The sequence below is a fragment of the Aquarana catesbeiana genome, linkage group LG02 (genome assembly GCF_042186555.1).
Source record: "Aquarana catesbeiana isolate 2022-GZ linkage group LG02, ASM4218655v1, whole genome shotgun sequence".
NCBI lineage: Eukaryota > Metazoa > Chordata > Amphibia > Anura > Ranidae > Aquarana > Aquarana catesbeiana.
The window spans coordinates 104306733-104328385 of NC_133325.1; the positions used below are offsets into that span (position 1 = coordinate 104306733).

At 41.1% G+C, this 21653-nt stretch overlaps 1 protein-coding gene across 6 annotated transcripts in view; it reads left to right on the forward strand.

Moving 5' to 3' along the window:
* DCLK1 (doublecortin like kinase 1) overlaps positions 1–21653 on the forward strand; it is a 535308-nt gene that overhangs the window by 316905 nt on the left and 196750 nt on the right. For 5 of the 6 annotated variants that reach the window (XM_073613310.1, XM_073613311.1, XM_073613314.1 and 2 more), the window contains exon 6: positions 12124–12218. In XM_073613310.1, coding sequence (XP_073469411.1) covers positions 12124–12218 — 95 coding nt within the window. Of the gene's footprint in view, positions 1–10957; positions 11237–12123; positions 12219–21653 lie in introns of those variants that run through there. The other variant, XM_073613312.1, reaches the window with a different exon arrangement.

Consider the following 21653-nt stretch of genomic DNA (forward strand, 5'->3'; position numbering starts at 1 on the left):
CGGACATTTTCCATCGGAAAATCCGACCGTGTGTACGGGGCATTAAAATCATATTTCTTTCTGAGATCATGATGGATTTCACTTTCAGAATTTTTACTTCAAACAATAGATTACTTTTCTCCATTTGTGCATCATGTGGGTCCAGGCAAACATTGCTACATGTTGGACCAATGTGTGAACCGTGAATTTCAGTCTTAGGGATTTTTTCGCCAATAGTAAGAAAGTCAGAGCATACAAAGTGCATGAAAAATGCACCATAGCAGCCAACTCTGTCCTGAACATCTGGTTAGAGGAGAAAAATATGTTCCGTGATCTTTAGCAAGGTCTGTGCAAAGATTCCAAGTGTCTCAGGGTGTTCCTGTCAGATGTGGAGGAGGGAGAGCTGGAGGTGGGAGAAAGCTCCATTTGGGACACTTATTGCCTGCCATTTTCCTTGAGGATATGTGGCGGGGTCCTGGGCAGTGTAGATGAAGCTTATTTTTGGCTCCTGGTCATACCAGGAGGTGAGCAGATTGTGAAGGGAAGTATCAGTGTGTTTAGAATCAGCAGACTGATACACAGGTCAAGTGCTGACATCATGGACAATCAGGTGTGGTACAAAGTCAGAATGACAGAAGCATAGCCAGAAAGGCAGATGGCTGAGGTAGGTGGCAGGGATCAAGGTCAAAGATCCTGAAAACAAGAGAAGCCAGGCAGTGTAGTGAGGCAGATATATACTTTGACAAACCCTGTTTGTCAGGCACTAAGTGAGTTCCCTCTATAGGCGGTTAACAAGGGTCAGGTATGCACAGCAGAGACCTGAGTTGTAATTGTTCCTGAATAGTAATGACCAGAAAATGGCAGAGGTTTAAAGGAGTTGTAAAGGGAGAAGTTTTTTTATATTAATGTATTCTATGCATTAAGATAAAAAGCCTACTGTGTGTCTCAGCCCCCCTAATACTTACCCGAGGTCCCTCTCTATCCAGCGATGTCCACGAGTCCCTCGGCCACCTGAAATTCTCCTTTCTGATTGGCGGAGACACAGCAGCGGTGCAATTGGCTCCCGCTGCTGTCAATCAAAGTCAGCTAGCCAATCAGGGGGGCGGGGCTCTGTGTCTGAATGGACACAGGGAGCTGTGACTTGTCTCGGTGCCCCCATAGAAAGCTTCTTGCTGTGGGGGCACCGAACAGGAGGGAGGGGCCAGGAGCATAGAAGAGGGACCAGAGAAGAGGAGGATCAGGGCTGCTCTGTCCAAAACCACTGCAACAGAGCAGATAAGTGCAACATGTTTGTTATTTTTATGGGGGGGGGGGAACGAGCCTTTACAATCACTTTATGGCTGATTATTAAAAAAAGCTGCTGAGTGTACTTTCACTCAAAGCAATTCCATTCATGCACCTTCTGCTTCTGGTTTTATGTGGAAGAAGATTAACTGAAAAAAAGTCTTCAGATTTTCCTGCATGCACTGCTCTTCTTGTGCAGCTGCTCTGATGACCTATTAGGTTAATAGTACTGCATGGACCTTGATGAAGTGGACACACCTTGAAAGCTTTTCCTGAACAACTGTATGTTAGTGCAAATAAAAAAAAGTATTATGGACACTACTCAACTGTTTCTATGCTCCTATGCATATACTTATCATGCAGAGTATTGCAATTAAGCGCAAGAAGCTTGTATGCAAAGGATAGCTTTACTTTCATGGAGGATGTATTTATCATGGACAGGAAGAGAACAACAAAGAAATGCATATAACACAATAAGTATGGTACTTCCTCTGATTACCTTACCATAGATAACACACTATAATACTGTAGCACCACCTGTTGGATAGAAAGGTATAATGCATATACACAGTCACAGTATGTAAAGCAGATTGCTGTTGTTCTTCCAACACTCCTGCTCAACAGCATGTGCTTCGTCAAATTATATTCAGCTTCTTCTGGACATAACTATGACGTTCCTTCAACAAAGGCTTGGTGAGTGCATCAGCAGTCATCTCCTCTGACGGGCAGTATTAAATGTCAATAACACCTGGCTCTTGATTGTCCCTCAGTAGCTGATACTTGACGTCAATGTGTTTGGTTCTAGGATTGACCCTTTCTGATTGCGTAAGCTTTATACATCGCTGGTTGTCTTCAACAATGGTAATTGGTTTTGATGCGTCTACCCCAATGTCTACCCCAATGTCCACAAAAAGTTGACGATCTGCACTGCAATGTACTCTGCTTTAGTTGAATATAGAGCGACAGTTGCTTGTTTTCAAGTAGACCAACTTATGGTTCCTTCATCATACTGGAAGATGAATCCACTTGTGGATTTGCAATCTGTGCAGTCCCTGGCCCAATCAGCATCCACATATCTGACCAGCTTTGGATGTGATGTTGCTGGTAACCGTATCTTCATCTGAATTGTTCCTTTGAGGTACTGCATCACTCTTTTTACTGCGCTCCAGTCACGCTGACAGGGAGCTGAAACTTTCCTGCATGGTATGCCCACTGCTGCGGCTATGTCTAGTCTTGTCACAGTTGCAACATATTGCTTACCAATTGCTCTGCGATACATGTCATTGTTGGGGAGCAAGTTTTCTGCTTCATTATTCTTTTGATAGCCTGGTTCCATAGGAGTTTTCATCTTGCATATTGTTCAAAGATTTCAGAGATTTTCTGAGATTGGTTGAGAAGATAACTTCCATCTTTCTTTCCCTCTCTATTTGGATTCCCAGATAGTAGCTAATGTTCCCTAGCTCTTTGATTTCAAAATTTTCTTTCAGCTTGTGAACTATCTGCTTCATCGTAATATTCACCGAATTCTGGGAGTAACCCTTGGCAACTAGTCTGGCTCTGTATTTGTGGATATTCCCTTCTGCATCTGACTTTACTTTGAAAATCCACTTACTTCCTATAGCTCTGTGAGTGTCCAGGTTTTATTTTCTTGAAGTGACTTTAATTCTTCTTCTGCTGCCTTTCTCCATTTATTGGCTTCACATTTTGGCAGTTTCTATGTCTTCCCAGGATGTTGGTTCAAGTATGCTGTGTATTTTGACAGTGTATGACAGCCCGCGGGGTGGCATCCCCTTTTAAACTGAGTGGATCATCTGCTTTCAGGGCGGTTCAGCAGGATCTGGTGGGGAACTTAGTTTAGGCATTGCGAGTTCCACCTCTTGTTCTGACTCCTGCATAGGTTTGATTTGGTCGACCTTTTCTTCTGGTTTGCTTGGCATACTCACTTCACAGCTTTCGGGGATCAGTGTTTCTGTTGATGGGCTCTCATCAAAATAAACACTACTGCTTATTGACACATTATCAGTCTTTGGGTGTAGGATTCTGTAACCCTTAGTTTGCTTACTGTAGCCTACTAGAATGTCCTCTATGTCTCTGTTCTCTAGCTTGGATCGCTTTTCACTTGGAATATAGGCATATGCTTTACATCCAGACACTCTGATGTGCCCTATGTTAGGCTTTGATCCATGCCACATTTCAAATGGAGTACTTTTAATGGCTTTTGAGGGTATTCTGTTCTGTAGGTATGTTGCAGTCATGACTGCTTCTCCCCAGTACTTGTGAGGTAGGTTGGCATCCGACAACATGCACCTGGCCATTTCTATAAGAGTGCAATTTTTCCTTTCTGCTACACCATTTTGTTCAGGAGTGTATGGTGTGGTTGTCTGGTATACTATTCCTTGTCCCTTCAGATATGAGGCCACTTCTTTGCTTATGTTTTCTCCCCCATTGTCGGTGCGTATTATTCCTGGTTTCTGTTGGAATCTGCTGCTAGACATGGCAACAAACTCTTGAAGTTTCTCTGATGTTTCATTCTTGTGTTTCATCAGAAAAGTGGTTATGTACCTGGAATAATCATCAATGAAAGTTAGTAGATATCTGTTCCCGCCTGACATGGGAGTTTTCATTGGACTGCATACATCACTGTGTATGAGCTGCAGGGGGTGTCTGGTTTTTCTTTGAGACGCCTGTGGAAGGAGAGCACGTGTGGCTTTTGCTTCAATACTTGCACTTCATGAGCACTTTGCAAGATGCTATTGTTAAATCTTCTGATAAACTTCTCTTTAAAATGTCCTGTATGGCTTCTGGACTTCTGTGTCTGAGCCACCTGTGCCATAAATGAATACATTTGCTGTGTAGGTCATTAGAGACTATATTGGCTTGCTTGTCTGTGGTGATGAGCCTGTATAGGTGATCATCCAGTTTTCTTTTTGCAAGGAATTGCTTATCATTGGGAATTGTGCATTCCTCCCCCTGGAAGTTAACCGTGAGACTGTTGTTTGCAAGACTTTTTACTGATTGAAGGCTGCCTTCTAGTTCTGGAACATACAGCACTTTCTTTACAAGGATACTGTGCTTGCCTCCTTGTGGTATAATGCAGTTCAGGAAGCCCTGGCCTTTACCTTCGGAAGTGATGCTTTTCCCGTTTGCTAGGAAAACGTTGTCATTTGTACTGTAATCATTGTTTGTGAAGAAGACCTCATCGCTAGTCATGTGGCTTGTCGCTCCCGAGTCTATGCATCAGCTGCGTGGCTTGCTGCTTTGTGTTTTTCTTAAAGCTGCAAATCCATGATATGTCTGCAGTTTCCTTTGTGATTGATTTCACGCTTTCTTTTGTGGATAGCTTTGGCTTCTGCTGCTCAGCTTTCCAGATAGAACAGTCCTTTTTTAAGTGACTGGTCTTCTTACAGCGAAAACAGGCTCTGCTTTCTTTGTTGTGCTTTATGCCTTTGTACATCTTAAGAGCTTTGTCATCATGGTGCAAATTTTCTTTTCTTCTGTCATATTCATCAATGTATTTCCCTTTGACACATTCCAGTGTCAGCTCCTGCTGGGTCTGGTTTCTGAAGTGCTAATAAGAGCAGTATATGTCTCTGGAAGGCTGCAGAGGAGCAGGACAACAATATGATTATCTTTGATGTCCTCTCCGATGGCATGCAGCTGCACTATCATCTCTAGCATAGCATTCACGTGGTCACTCATTTGCTCGCCTTCTTCTAGTCTCATTTTATATATCTTTCATAGCAAAAACAGTTTGCTGTTTAGACTTGAATGCTCATGCAGCTTTTGTAATGAAGTCCCCATACCTCTGACTCTTTTCTCTGTTGTTATGTGGATAAGCTGGTCATCTTCCACTAATAAGCTTATAATTGCTTTTGCATGTCTGTACTTCCTATCCAGTCCTCCATCTCTCCGCCTGTGGGTCTGTCTGTATTCAGCACTTGCCACAAGTCATCCTTGGTGAGAAAAACTTCCAGTTTAAACTTCCACAGCTGGTAAATGGTATTGTTCAGCTTTGCAAATGCAAACTTCACATCTGAACTGCTTGCCATCTTTCAGTAACTTGTATACAGTACTCACTTGTTCCCTGTAGAATTCTTCCCAGTGCCTGGTTGCCTTCTGGGTGCTCTGCTGGGTATGTTGGGTGCGCTGGGGTATCCTCTCCAATGCCTGGGTGCCTGGTACCCATAACCTATTGTGCAGAGTATTGCAATTAAGCGCAGGAAGCTTGTTGTATGCAGAGGATAGCTTTATTTTCATGGAGGATGTCTTTATCATGGACAGGAAGAGAACAACAAACAAATGCATATAACACAATAAAGATGGTACTTCCTCTGATTTACTTACCATAGATAACGCACTATAATACTGCAGCGCCGCCTGCTGGATAGAAAGGTATAACGCATATATATATAGTTTACAGTCACATAAAGAAAGCTACTTGCTGTTGTTCTTCCAACAATACTGACTACCAATAGCAAGGAGCCAGTGACTGGTTCCAGCCTCAGCATGTCTTGTTTGGGTAGGACGTTTGATCGTGTTGTATTATACTAAGCCTGGGCAGTCAGCTGGGGCAATAGGGGCATATGACATCTGATCGTGTTATCATACTAAGTCAGCTGGGGCAATAGGGGACTGGGTTTATATAGGACCTAGTTTCAGCCTGGCCAGCCTGATGTTTTTGGCAAAATGTGTGGTATTTAACCTCCCTGGCGGTTTTCCCGAGTGTGGCTCGGGGTTAAATTTCAGTACCATTAGCAGTAACCCCGAGCCACACTCGGGATTGCATAGGATCCTGGTGCAGTGTACTTACCTTGTTCCCAGGATCCTGCGATGCCCCCCCCCGCTGTGTCTGCGGGTTCTGTCCTCTGCTCGATGCCTCTGTGTGCCGGGCTCCGTTCCCTGCGAGCATTGCAACGCACGGGGGCAGAGATCGTCGGCAAATTCAAAAAATCGAAAATTCATAACACATACAGTACACTGTAATCTTACAGATTACATTACTGTATGAAATCATTTCACATCCCTTATGTCCCTAGTGGTTTGTCCAGTGCCCTGCATACAGTTTTATATTATAAATAGGGTTGTCCCGATACCGATACTAGTATCGGTATCGGCACCGATACCAAGCATTTGCCCAAGTACTTGTACTCGGGCAAATGCTCCCGATGCTTCCCCCGATACCTTGACTGTCAGCGGTGATGGACGTGTGGGGGAGTTACAAGCTTCTCCCCCTGCGGCTTTCAGCTGCTTAGTGACATACAGCGGTGATCGGTGCTTGTAATTCCCCCACACGCGATCACCACTGACTGTCACCTCCTCCTCCTTAGTCCTCCACCGTTCCTCTGTCCCCCTCCGCTGTCCTGCTCCATTGCTGTGTCCCCCTCCGTTCCTCTGTCCCCCCCGCTGTCCTCCTTCTTTGCTCTGTCCCCCTCCGCTGTCCTCCTCCGTTCCTCTGTCCACCTCCCGCTGTCCTTCTTCTTTGCTCTGTCCCCCTCCGCTGTCCCCATCCGTTCCTCTGTCCCCCTCCGCTGTCCCCATGCGTTCCTCTGTCCCCCTCCGCTGTCCCCATCCGTTCCGGCTTTCCGTTGTCCCCCTCTCTCTTCGTCTGTCCCCTCCGTTCTGCTGTCTCTCCGCTGTGTGTATGGAGAGAGTCAGCTGACTCTTTCCATTCACATAACTGAAACATTGTAATCTTCTGTGATTACAATGTGTCAGTTTATGAATGGAGAGAAGCTGCTGTGTTCTCTCCATTCATTCTCAGTGCAGCTGACGCTGCAGAGAAAGGGACTGGGGAATCTCTATCCTCTGTCTATTTCTCTGTCTCAAGGGGGAGATATCAGAGGTCTGTTAAGACCCCTGATATCTCACCAAAGCCCCCCAACAGGGCTGATTAAAAAAAAAAAAAAACACACACATAGTGCAATAAAGAATAAAAAAAAAATTGTAAAAAATAATAAATGTAAATGAAAAAAACCAAAACAAAAACACACACACAGACACCGTTCACTATACCACCACCCCCACCCCACCCGCCCCCCCCCCCCCTCAAAAAAAAAAAAAAAAAAAAAACTGTCACGTGACATTAAAAAAAAGTATCGGTAATCGGTATCGGCGAGTACTTGAAAAAAAGTATCGGTACTTGTACTCGGTCCTAAAAAAGTGGTATCGGGACAACCCTAATTATAAATACTCTTCTTTCTGCCTGGAAACTTGATATTGTCCATTGCAACTAAAAAGTGTCCCTTTACGTCAAAAGTGGTTTAGAGCAGCTAGAAAACAACTATAGTAAATTAGAACACTTGCAGAATTGAGCGATAGTGAATCGTGGGGAAATTAATTTTATTATTATTATATATATATTTTTAAATTATTTATAGTTATTTATTATATTATAATTTATGATTTTGCGTTTCAAACTTTATCATACCCGGGATGTCTACTAGACTCTTGTTTGGACAGATTTAATTGTGTTATTGCCTAGAATTACAGGCCTACAATATAAAACGCCAAATTTCTATGCAAAACAATTGTACCGCTTTGAGACACAAAAATCTGACATAATTATACCGCCAGGGAGGTTAAAACTACAAAATGATATGTGGAGGTGAGAGACCATACAGGTTGGGACTGGAGGTTGCCTAACATTCTAGTTTGATTAGTTTGTGTGGGTTACAATATATTTGGTAGCTGTACTTTGTTAGCCTCAAAGTAAAATTATAAAAAGCCTAGAATTAAAGTGATTTATTTCATTGGCTAACTCAAAAAATTGATAATGCAAGAATTCATAACCGTATAAGATTCTTCACTGGATATTTTTACTCTGTGTGAATGCAAAATTTCACCTTATTAGGCTTCAGGTATCACAACATACCTGACAGCAGTGTTTCAAAAGCTTGCATTTCAGTCTGACATACAGCAATTAACAGAAATTAACAGAAATTCAGAATTCATAAAGCTTACCTGAGATTTCAGAAAAAAGGGGACAGAAAGCTGAAATTCCACTCTGCAGAGCTCCGTGAGTAGAGCTCTAAGAGCTGATTGGAGGGAAGGGACACACCCCCCTTCACACAGCACACAGGAGCAGAGCAGAGGCTGTCTATCAGCTGGAGATCCCTCCCCTGTCACCTTATTTCTCTTGGTCTCAGGAAAACTTGTCAGAAGTGATTTATGCTGATAGCAGGGGAACAGAGCAGCTGACAGAAATTACACTAAGTGGTCTTAATTGAGACAAGTACACACTATAGAGGGATATGCTTGAATAATATTTTATGTCTGAGGTTTACAACCACTTTTAACATGTGATAATACCTAATCAGGTATTAAGGTGGGTGCAGGCTTTAGTGAAAATGACTCCTTTAGTAAATTGTCTCCATTGTATTGATTGTCCCTAAATTTTGCAGTTGATTGAATGCTATTCACCCTAAGGAGAAACTCCTGCATAAATGCAAATTCTCTGTTTACCCAGTCATTTTTCATTTTGGACATGATTATTTATTTGTCTACATTACCTTTATTTATCTTTCAAATGAAGTTTCAGACAGTGTGAATAGAAATGGGATATACAGTGCCTTGCAGAAGTATTCACCCCCCTTGGCATTTTTCGTGTTTTTTGTTGCCTCACAACTTGGAATTAACATGGATTGTTTGAGGATTTGCATCATTTAATTTACAGAACCTGCCCACAACTCGGAAGATTTTTTTTTTTTTTTTATTGTAACGCAAACAATTAGGACAAAATAACAGAAAAGGTCAATGTGCATAACTATTCACCCCCCTAAAGTCAATACTTTGTAGAGCCACCATTTGCGGCTATCACAGCTCCAAGTCACTTTTCATAGGTCTCTATGAGCTTGCCACATCTTACCACTGGGATTTTTGCCCATTCCTCCTTTCAAAACTGCTCCAGCTCCTTCAAGTTGGATGGTTTGCGCTTGTGAACAGCAATCTTTAAGTCTGACCACAGATTTTCTATTGGTTTGAGGTCTGGGCTTTGACTAGGTCATTCCAACACATTTACATGTTTCCCCTTAAACCACTCAAGTATTGCTTTAGCAGTGTGTTTGGGGTCATTGTCCTGCTGGAAGGTGAACCTCCGTCCTAACCTCAAATCACTCACAGAGTGGTACAGGTTTTGCTCAAGAATATCCCTGTATTTAGCACCATCCATCTTTCCCTCAACTCGGACCAGTTTCCCAGTCCCGACTGCTGAAAAACATCCCCACAGCATGATGCTGCCACCACCATGTTTCACAGTGGAGATGGTGTTCTTTGGGTGATGTGATGTGTTGGATTTGCGCCAGACATAGCGTTTTCTTTGATGGCCAAAAAGTTCAATTTTAGTCTCATTAGACCAGAGCACCTTCCTCCATACATTTTGGGAGTCTCCCACAATCACTTTTCGCAAACTTAAAACGTGCCATTTTGTTTTTTGCTTCTGCACACTCTGCCATAAAGCCCAACTCTTTAGAGCGTACGGCTTATTGTCATCCTATGTACAGATACTCCAGTCTCTGCTGTGGAACTCTGCAGCTCCTCCATGGTTACCTTAGGTCTCTGCCTCTCTGATTAATGCCCTCCTTGCCTGGTCCGTGAGTTTTGGTGCGCGGACGTCTCTTGGCAGGTTTGCTGTTGTGCCATGTTCTTTCCATTTGGTTATGATAGATTTTATGGTGCTCCTAGGGATCATCAAAGATTTGGATATTTTTTTATAACCTAACCCTGACTTGTACTTCTCAACAACATTGTCCCTTACTTGTTTGGAGAGTTCCTTGGTCTTCATGGCAGTGTTTGGTTAGTGGTGCCTCTTGCTTAGGTGTTGCAGCCTCTGGGGCCTTTCAAAAAGGTGTGTATATGTAATGACAGATCATGTGACACTTAGATTGCACACAGGTGGACATCATTTCACTAATTATGTGATTTCTGAAGGTAATTGGCTGCACCAGAGCTTTTTATAAGCTTCATAACAATACATGCCAAGTATCATTTTTTTATTTCTGAAAAATAGTTTTATGTATATATTTTTCTAATTTTACTTCACCAACTTAGACTATTGTGTTCTGATCCATCACCATCACCATCACCTATAATTCAGATTAAAAAAACATTGAACTAAAGGCTGTAATGTAACAAATTACTGTAGGTAAAAAGCCAAGGGGGTGAATACTTTCGCAAGGCACTGTAATACATATGGCCTTATTTATTTACAATTAAAAGATCAGTAATGATCTTTTTTCTGAATCAATTTAATCTGACCTTACAGAGATTAAGAACAATGCAGAAAGATGATTGCTGTGCACTTTGCTCTTTGCCTTATTAAATAATCTTGGAAATTATTCTTCCAGTGCAATGTATGTTCATGCAATTTGTATCTTATCTTCTCTGTAATCTAATCAACAAGGCAGTTACTGTAATTTTATCATTTAGCATTGTGATTGAAGTCTGAAAGCAGTGAAGAGTCACTGTAATGGATTTTTTTTTTGCTCTTGATGTTTCAGTAGTCATCAGTGTTTTTTTTAAGTTATTGTCTTTTCAATTTCCAGATGAGTCATTTGGTATTTTGCCCTCTCTGAAGAGCCCTATAATGATTCACAACAGCTTATTAAATTTCTTTGGCTTTGGGGGGTTTGTAGAGAGAGTAGGAGAGTGGGGAGATGCTCTCCTTTCCAATAACAGCAGCATTCTCCCTAACTGACACCTTTGATGTAGCCCTAAGACAGCACCTGCACCTCCCACTGCTGCCTGCAAGACGTCAGGCTTACGCATTAAAAGCATCTGCTTCTGAATCCTACATCTCACACTGTTCCCCGTATGAACAGCATAGTCTCCAATAACTAATCACTGCCTCTCTTCCACTGTGCCACATCTTCCTTTACTACAAAGCAGCCTTTCTTTTTTTCTGTTTATTGTTGTTTTATTTATTTTTATACTACCTGTCTAATCACAAAAGCCTTATCCATGTTAGAGCTTATAGAAGGTAAGTTCAAAGCCTTATTCTCTACAAATAAAAAGATCTTTTTTAGCAATACAGTCCAGCTTGAACAAACAATGGTTGTGAATATCATCCTCTGCAACGTTATCATCTTTTATCATCATTCTCATCATTAATTCTGTTACTGCTGATATTGTTTTAACTTATATATTTTTTTTAATTGCTCAAGTATTCAGTATCCAATGCCATGAATGAGTGCATTGTGAGCAAGTCAATGGCTATTGGAAACGTAACAGTCTTATAATTATTGCACTCAGTAAATGAACTGAGCAACGTCAGCTACAGTAATCAGTTCTAGTAGCTAATTAATATTTTATGTCTTTAACATACTTGCTTTATGTTTCAATAATTATTTGTAAGATGTAATTGTACAGTTCAATGAATCCATTGTGTTTTAGGATGCATATGCTTTAGGTGGACATGGGTATCCTATATACTTAGATGATAGGACCTCCTGTAATGTTAATAAGTATATTATACTTGTGTAATAGTGGCCCTTTTACCCTCTAGTCTGGGTAAAGTTACAGGCAAGTTACGGATGCACTTGGCTTTGACAGTTCTTTAAATCACTGAAGCTGAACAGCTTTGCAGGCAGTGCTGGCATCTAGACGATTTCATTTGTCCAGAGCGGAGTGTTATGCAGCATTGATTTTGCTGGGATAAAGGCTTAGCATTCTCCTCTTCCCTTTATTGCTGTGCAGACTGCAGTGGTTCTTTTCAATGGAATGATATACAAATGGATGTTTGCTGTAAAATAAGTACAGTGAAGTAAGAATAACACATTTGTGCACATTCAATAAGTTGAAGGTCGTTCTGATAAGGATTGCACATTTTTTACATTAACTCTTTCTTTTATTTATTTTTTTGCTCAGTCAATGGAACCCCGGGGAGCCAGCTTTCTACTCCTCGCTCTGGGAAGTCACCAAGCCCATCACCAACCAGCCCGGGAAGCCTGCGCAAACAGAGGGTACAGTTCTCCTTTTTTTTTCCACTTTTTTGCTTCTCAGTGTCTTTTAATTAAATGACTTTCAGTGCATTGTTTCCTGTTGGCACTGTCATGTGTCAGTCAGGAATGTATTCTGCCAGAAGGAGAAGGATCAATTATTCAGTTGGCCTTAATGTGTCACTCAGACATCATATCTTCAGAGGAGATTATATATTACAAGAGTACAAGTGCAATAGACGGGCAAACCATTATACTGTTATGATTTTTATAGCTTCTTATTCCCAGAAACATAATAAAAATTGCATTACTGCAAGTACCCAAAACTACTTTATCATCACATGTTATATTCATTCATATGTGTATTTTTAAGTAAAGATCTTCAATTTTTTGATACTAAAGGACAAATTATGTAAAATTTCTAAATTATTTTGTTGCTCATAGAAACAACATTCCCATTTTGTTTTTAGTGCAGTATAGGTGTATCAGATGGATGGTCTGGTTGCTGTACTTAATGTACTTAATTTCTTCTGGTTATTCCAGTTTTCTTCCAAAATCCAAAAAAGATACTAGTAAATTGGCTTCTGACTAACATGACCATGTAAGTGCTTGTATGACTGTGGGAAAGTGATTATATTGTATGTGCCTCTGGGTTAGGGATTTTGGTTCTATGAGGTATATATATTGCCTGCGTTTAGCAGCATAACAATATAGGAGATCAATAACAAACAGTGTCTAATCTTCAGAAGAAAAAAAGTAGCTACACTAATTACCTATAAGCCACATTCCAACTTTCTCTTTCCTCAAATTGAGTGAAACTCAGCCTTTAAGATAAGCCCTGCTTCTAACATAGACGAGTTTATTCCAAAAGGAATGTCAGGCAAGCAAAACGACCCCGTGCACCTGGACGGTAATGATTTGGCACAGGTGCAGTGGACCATAAACTTGAGAAATGTGTTTTAGTGAAGCATTTCTGCTTTATTACAGACAGTACAGAACATCTGCCTAAATGCTTCCATTTCACTGGCGAATTATTAAACATTCCTCTTGCATTTTATATAACATAACACAATTTTAGTAAAATGTACTTGTTCTTTTCTTTGCTAATAAAAGAAGTGTATACTGAGAGAAATATGGAGGATGGCTTGCTGGCCTTCTTAAAATGCTATCATTAATTCAGAACACACACACGCAGCCAAGTGAGGTCAGTCAGAATTCCAGATCTGCATACTTGTTCAAGGTCAATATCTTTCAAAAGGAAAGTTCAGCAATGGCAACCTACGTGTTATGTCAGTACTAGTTTCCAGGATGTGAAAGCCAATTTATTTATCTGAAATGCTAAAGAGGATCCAGCTGGGAAGCTGGGTTCCTCTTCTCAGTAATGATGCTCTCATTCTTTAGAACCTCTGTGTTGAGTTTGCTTTGATTTGCAGTATGTGTCCGTTGGAATGGAAGTTGCGTAAGTAACAAGAAAATGAGATATATAGAGATATGCTGTTAGGAAATAGACAACTGATGAGGATAAAGCATGGTTGCAGAACATACAGTATGGTTAAAATTATATGTGTAGCTATACAAAACATTTAAAAGTTTCAGGAAGACCTGAATCCCCTCATTTTACTAAGACTTACTAATGAGGTTCAATGTAGAAAAATGTAAAATAATGCATTTGGGTGGCAAAAATATGAATGCAATCTATACACTGGGGGGAGAACCTCTGGGGGAATCTAGGATGGAAAAGGACCTGGGGGTCCTAGTGGATGATAGGCTCAGCAATGGCATGCAATGCCAAGCTGCTGCTAATAAAGCAAACAGAATATTGGCATGCATTAAAAGGGGGATCAACTGCAGAGATAAAACGATAATTCTCCCGCTCTACAAGACTCTGGTCCGCCCGCACCTGGAGTATGCTGTCCAGTTCTGGGCACCAGTCCTCAGGAGGGACGTACTGGAAATGGAGCGAGTACAAAGAAGGGCAACAAAGCTAATAAAGGGTCTGGAGGATCTTAGTTATGAGGAAAGGTTGCGAGCTCTGAACTTATTCTCTCTGGAGAAGAGACGCTTGAGAGGGGATATGATTTCAATTTACAAATACTGTACTGGTGACCCCACAATAGGGATAAAACTTTTTCGCAGAAGAGAGTTTAATAAGACTCGTGGCCACTCATTACAATTAGAAGAAAAGAGGTTTAACCTTAAACTACGTAGAGGGTTCTTTACTGTAAGAGCGGCAAGGATGTGGAATTCCCTTCCACAGGCGGTGGTCTCAGCGGGGAGCATTGATAGCTTCAAGAAACTATTAGATAATCACCTGAATGACCGCAATATACAGGGATATGTAATGTAATACTGACACATAATCACACACATAGGTTGGACTTGATGGACTTGTGTCTTTTTTCAACCTCACCTACTATGTAACTATGTAACTATGTAACCTCAAGGGATGTTGCACAAGGAAACTGGTTGTTTAGATAACAGTTAGCTCTCCAAGCACTGTCAAATCTGCATGGATCTAATCATTCAAATGAATGAAGGCATGAATCTGCTGTTTAGTTACAATGAGCATTTGGGAACTGGGTAACACTCTGTTATTGCTTGTTTGAAACAGTTGTCTATTTTTACAGTACAATTACAACTCAAAAACACACAGTCCTTTAGAACTTGAGCGTGGGAATTCAGGAAACATGCTAACATTTCTAAACCAGGGGTCTCCAAACTTTCTAGACACAGGCCACTTTACTGTCCTTCAGGCTTTAGGGAGTCCAGACTGTGGTCAATGGAAGTAGAAAATGCCCTGATGTCTGCGGTAGTAAGCAATGCAGGATCGTTGGTTTTAATGGGAGGAATAGTGACTCATTGTTGGTATAACTGCGAGTAGTGGTGTCCCATCATTGCTGTCAGTGGGAAGAATAGTGCTCCAAGGACCAGATAAAGGCAAGCAAAAGGTTGCATCTGGCTCCCTGGCTGCAGTTTTGAGGCACATGCTCTAAAACAGGCATCACCAAATGGCGGACCAAGTGAAAATCCTATCTGGACACACAATTTAGCAGCCTGTATTGACTCCTCTCCTATGTGTACTCGCTTGTCTGCCACCACCACTTCTGCTGTTAAACTTACAGCAGGGCAAAGGGCGAGACACACGGCCAGTCTGCATGGAGGAGGGAGCTTCCCAAATGTTCAAATTAACAAGCAGGTGATGGGTTACTAGGACATGAGGCAGTCCTATCATTCCAAGAAGAGTTGGGTAGCTCCCGCCCTCAGTCCAGACCTGCAGTGCCTAATGTCCTCTGCTATGCTGTGAGTGTAACAGCAGGTGCTGTGGTGGCAGGCAGGCGAGTACACACAGAGGAGGTGCCCACCCTTTGCCATGTTGTCTTACTGTAGGACTATGAAAGGGTGGGAACTGTAACTGCAATGGGGACTGTGGTTTAATGGAGGGGCTGTGTTTGGGGGGGAGCTGTGATGTGGGGGGGTCTGTGATTGCAAAAGGGGGCTGTGATGTAAGAGGGAGGAGCTGTGATACGGGGTAGATGTGATGTGGTGGAGTTATGATTTCAAGGGGTGCTGTGGTGCAAGGGGGGGGCTTGTGATTGCAAGGGGGGCTGTGATGTGAGGGGGGTCTGTTATTGCAAGGGGGACTGTGATGTGAGGAGGGGAGGAGCTGTGATTGCAAGAGGTGATATAAAGGGGGAACAATGATATGAAGAGGGGGGATCTGTGATGTTGGGGGGGGCGTGGCATAAGGGGGTACTGCGATGTAAGGGGGGGCCTGTGATTGCAAGCGGGGCTGTGATGTAAGGAGGGGGGCTGTGATTGCAAGGGAGACTGTGTCGTGAAGGAGACTGGCATGTGAAAGGGAGGGATATGTGATGAGAAGGGGGTGACAGAGGACACTGATGTAGAGGGGGTTGGGGTGGCTGGGATGTGAATGATCTGAGTCAGAGAACAAAAATGAGATTCAGACCTCCTGAAGGAAGAAAATTTAACTGGCCAAACATCTATGAATTCAATACCCCTGCTCTAAAGTATAAGAAATATCTTATAATAGGTTATCTTATACCCATAGAAGTATAAGAACATTTGCATGCATTTGTCATATTATTTGGCTTTGTACCTAAATAAAACCAAATAATCGTACCACAAATACTGTGGCATTCTAATATGTATATATTGGCCGCCTTCCATGGTGGACAGCCCTGTTACCCTGTTCCTATCCCAAGCCTATACTGACCCATCATTGTCATGAGCTAGCTCTTCAGCTAATATGGACCTCAAGAGGTGAGAACAGAACTAGTGACCAAGAAGCTGAATGCAGATCAGATCGCCTAGGCAGAGATTTTTAAGCCCCAATAAGATCTGCAGGTACCTTATTAAGATCCACTAAACTCACAGAGCAAAAGTAGATAGATCATTAAAAGCTGAACTCGGGGATAAGCAAATATTGTCTAAATACAGGAGACATGTATTCCTGGATCTTTGTGTGCTTTATGTATTTCTTCTAGATCTGTGCAGTAATCTAGTGTGAAACGTTACCTCTGTTCTCTAGATTCCTGTAATGAAGACCAGTCTTTTTGCGCTCTCTTTCCTTTTGCATGGTGATTGGTCTTTTATCCGCCCCCTCCTTTAGATTTCTGCAGGCGGCCTGTAGTGGATGGACCTGCTGGGTCCCTCCCACAGCTCTTCTCTCTGCACAGACTATTGTGTAGCTTAGCGATGGTGTCACTACTACTTTTGCAAGGTGATATCTGGGTTTGCAAAGGCAATTGGTTCACACAAAGTGGATTTATATTGTTTGTGACTATTGAGGAATATATTTAAATTAAAATTTTCGTGCCCAGAGTTTGGCATTAAAGCTCATATCATTTTGTTTGAAAAATACACACACTATATCCCAAAAAAATTAAATAAAACTTTACTCATGTGATTAAAAAGTGCCAGATCATAGGTGCTAAAGATTTCTATATCTGAAATGTATTTGGAGAATGTGAATATTTTTCCTGCAGTAAACCATTCACGTAAAGCACTATGTCAACCAAAGTATTTTTTTGGATTCTAAATTTTGAATAGAGTGGGGAACCCCTTTAAAATGTTTAGTGATACTTGTATCCCTATTGGAGAAATTTCCCTTTGCTTCCTGTCCTCTATCACTCTAACAGGAAGTGAAAGTAAATTTCTCTTAAACAAAACCATAAATGAGCCATAGAGCACATTTTTAATGAAGGTGAAGAAGGGTTAGAACCTCTGTCAGCTGTTTATTGCAGTCTGCGTTTCCACTTCCTGTTCTGGTGACACCTTGGAGGAGATTTACTAAAACTGGAGCACTCAGAATCTGGTGCATCTGTGCATGGTAGCCAATCAGTTTCTAACTCCAGCTTGTTCAGGTAAGCTTTGGCAATAAAATATGGAAGCTGATTGGTTTCTGTGCAGAGCTGCACCAGATTTTGCACACTCCAGTTTTAGTAAGTAACTCCCCTTATGTTGCAGGGTGTAAGAGAGTGACATGCGAAGTCTACTTTATATGGACATAGCATTAACAACCTGACAGAGGTTAGAACTATTTCCCACGTTACCCAAACGAAAAAAGTTTCAGCTATGCTTTAAGAATTATTCATATCAATAGAATAGTTATTACAATATAATTTACTTAGGTAATGTTGTATTTCTTTTTCAACAAAATAAATACAGTAAATACTGCATTTGCTTTTGTATAATCTTTTAATTTTCTTTTTATGTACTGATGTGATTTTTCATTGATAAGTTACATTATTAAAATATGAATGTAATTGATTACCCCCATTAGGAATTAGAATCAGTAGTATTTGTGTGACTATATCTTATATTTATGGTTTCTAAATATAGCTGTATAATTAATAGAGTACTGATAAATAGAGGTTTCTAAAGGTCACCTTGTGATCCTGCCAGTAACACACTTCTTATCCTAGAGTGACAGCACTCACTTACTGTCCTGTATCAATGAAGAATCATTGTTGTCCCCCTTGAACAGGATGTGTGTTAAGACTACAGAACACCCCCCCCCCCTTCATGTACATAACAGGGGGGTGTTCTGTTGTTGTCAGCTCACTTTATTTCTGGCAAGATCAACAAATATATTTCTGCATGTATTGAAAAGATATGACAAAACACTTTCAGAGCAATATTTAACAGACCACAAACATTAGCTAATTTTAGGTTAAAGGTAATGAAGAATTTCAGGCATGGTATATTTTTACATAGTTGTATTGGTCCAACTTGTATGTATATACTATACCTGGCCTATGCCCCTGGAAGATGGAAATTACTGAAGTAGACACTGCTACTCAAGTGATCTTCTGATGCATTGTGTATACAGGAGGTTGGCTGCTCTGCTCGAGCACCATTCAGAGGGTGCTTTGATTGGACAAGGTGGAGAGCGTGACATCACCGCCCCACCTTTCTACCTCGTCCAATCAAAAATTGCATTGCCTCCATTATGAAAATGCAAAGCATTCTCTGAATGGCACCCATGCTGAGTGGCCAACCTCCTGTGTTCACAATGCATCAGGCTGGCCACTTAGCATGTGACCCAGAAGCAAGTGGAGACCACTAAAGTAGCAGTGTTTACTACAGTGATTTTCAGCTTACTGGGGCATCAGCCAGGTATGGTATATACATAGTTACATAGGTCCAAGCTGGAACAATGTAACTATGTAAAGATTATACCATGCCTGGAATTTCTCTTTAAAGAAAACCTGTCATAAGGGAAACATGAGGGGTGCCATAGCTGGCTATGCTATGAAAATGCTGGTAACCTGATCATTGTGTCAACTCACTGGCTTCAATATTTTTGGCTGGAAGTAATGCAGAGCAGGAGTAAAATTTTAATCTGCATACTTTTTCAAGGTCAATGACTCAAAGTATTGACAAAAGGAGGTCTGCATGACAGTCCAGGCAACTAGCATTTTCAGAAGTAAATGGCAATTTCCATGTTTTTTTTCCCATCAAAACTCATTAAAAACTGGAAAAAAAACACTTAATTCAGGAAATAACTATGCTGTGTCATTGTTTAAAACATTTTTTTGAAAATGTATCATCTCTTTTCTCAGTTTTCTGCCTTCAACAACTCCAGTAGTCTCTTACTCCATGAAGTGTGAAAATTAGTATCACCCTGCCATCCCTTCCCTGAGTAAGAACAAAGTTCCTAGTATTTATATGACTTAACTATCCCTTGTTTGATTTAGCATAAAGCAAAGAAGGGCTTTCAGGATCTTTTTAGAAGCCCCCGTGGGGGACTGCACAATCTCTAATTTTCCAGAAGTAGGAGTTATGTTTCATAACATAGCCGTCAATTACAGTGTTGTGTTTTATTAGCATGGTCTTCAAGTAAATGTAAACTGTATTCGCTGTTACATTTTTAACATGATCTTTCTTCATGTTCATTGAAGGGCACAGGGCTGTAGACTCTTGACCTGTGGGTATACTGCTGCATACATGAGTATTGGACACTACACATAAACAATAGGGACTGGATCCCTCAAGTGGCTATGCCTTTGTGCCTTCCATAGAGCTAATTTTAGCTTAGTGTCCTAAGGAAGTAAAAAGTCAATCTCCAGCTATGCTAGATCAAGACTTTTTGAGCTGATTGCTGTTACTGACAGTTTCATGCCATAGCTATGATTATTTTTGCACTAACTTACTAATTGAGTCTTGTATAGTTCTGGCCAGCCCAGTTTAGCACTTAGAGCATTCACTTTTACTGAATGCACACATCCCTGTAATCTGTGTTGACATGCTATTACTAGTTGTTGTTTTTAATGCTCAGATCTCTATCATGCTTTTGGATGACACACTGGAAACATCAAACGCTCAGTAAAAGCAAATTCCGTTTCCAGCTTTTATATTTTCTCAGATTCACCCTGGGCACAAAGTGACCCACTGAACAGTACATACTTTTGTTTGAAAATCTGTACATAAACATCACCAAGTTAGCCTACTTTTAAAAAGATAGTCACATTATGGTTTCTTGCCACAAGCAAGGCATAAAGCCGAGTTAGGACTCATTTTAAGACATATTGCCCTTTTTGGTTTAACGTAAACCTATCAACTAATTTAAAATTAAAAGTCCCTTGTAAAGTCAAGAACGAGAATGTGTCTACTGTTATCTTTATTAGCTAGGAAATATGTTATCTGTGCACCCCTTTGAAACTAGTTTTACCTTTATTTTTTTAATTTTGGCTTGGGGATACATTTTTCTTAAGGTGTAAGCCCCATCAACCCACCATCCTCATCTCCAGTAAAATCATCCTTGCTGGCTACTAAGGCACTCTCATTGGAAAGGGACATAGCAGACAGAATTCCTAATGCCAAAAGACAGGAAAGTCAAGGAAGGTGAAACCACAATCAAAGGGACACAAAAGAGGCTGTTTTGGCCAACATAAATGATAGCCTTATTACTCTTGGACAGGTAATCATACTTGACATGTGCTTGGATCAATAAAAGCAGAAAAAAACCACACTGGATAGTTCAGGTAAAATCACATTAATTATTATAAAATAAAAAATGACACTTACAATGAAGTGACTTGATCAGGACATAGTACCAAGACAAATCATTAAAAGGAATACCAAGTCACGTCTACAGATGCTGCAATGCTCTCACGGCAGTAGATAAGAAGATTGTGGTAGACACCAAAATTGGTAGTAAAATGACTGTTTGCGTTTGTAGCAGTGCATACATCCCTGTACACAAGTACCACTCAGATGTGCGTTTATCTGTAAACAGCCGCTGCGTTTTTCATCCTGTCTACAATTTCGTCAGGCTGCTCCCAGCGGGCTGTATGTTGTACCTGTGACTCCAAGGCAGAGATTTATGTCCGAATATACATTGTATGGCCCTCTTGCAACCTTGAAGGCAAATAGTGCAAGGTACAATAAAAGTAGTCACACACACAAACAGGTATAGCCACTGTATGACTGGATTTCCCACCATACCTCACAATACCTTGTAACCACTTTTAGAGCTGCTCAAGGTGCTCACAGACATGACTTAGCAGGAGTGCAAGGCTGAAGCCATTCACATTCCTCTCTACCTGTTGAACTAGTGGTGTGCGGTGTCTCGCATCCCCTCATTCCCACCATGCCTGCTTAATTCAGAACATGTATTGATTCTGCAGAGGGAGTTGCTGTTTTAACTCGTATCCTTTTTAGTGGTGTTCAGAGTGTAAGTGAGAGACACTCAGAATTGTCCACAGAAAAATATAAAGAGGAGAAAGACGTGAGAGACTTTATTGTGTAGTATATGATTATTATTCCTAAGTGGTTGAAAAAACATTTGGTGAAAAAAGGTGGTGCAACTTACATCTGGTAGGCTGCGGAGGCAATAGTACACGCAACTTAGTGGTAGTGTTTGTGCAGAATAGATCTGTCTCTACAAAGGAGGTAAAAGTCTCTCTGTATGCTCCAGGAGGTCCAGTACTAGAT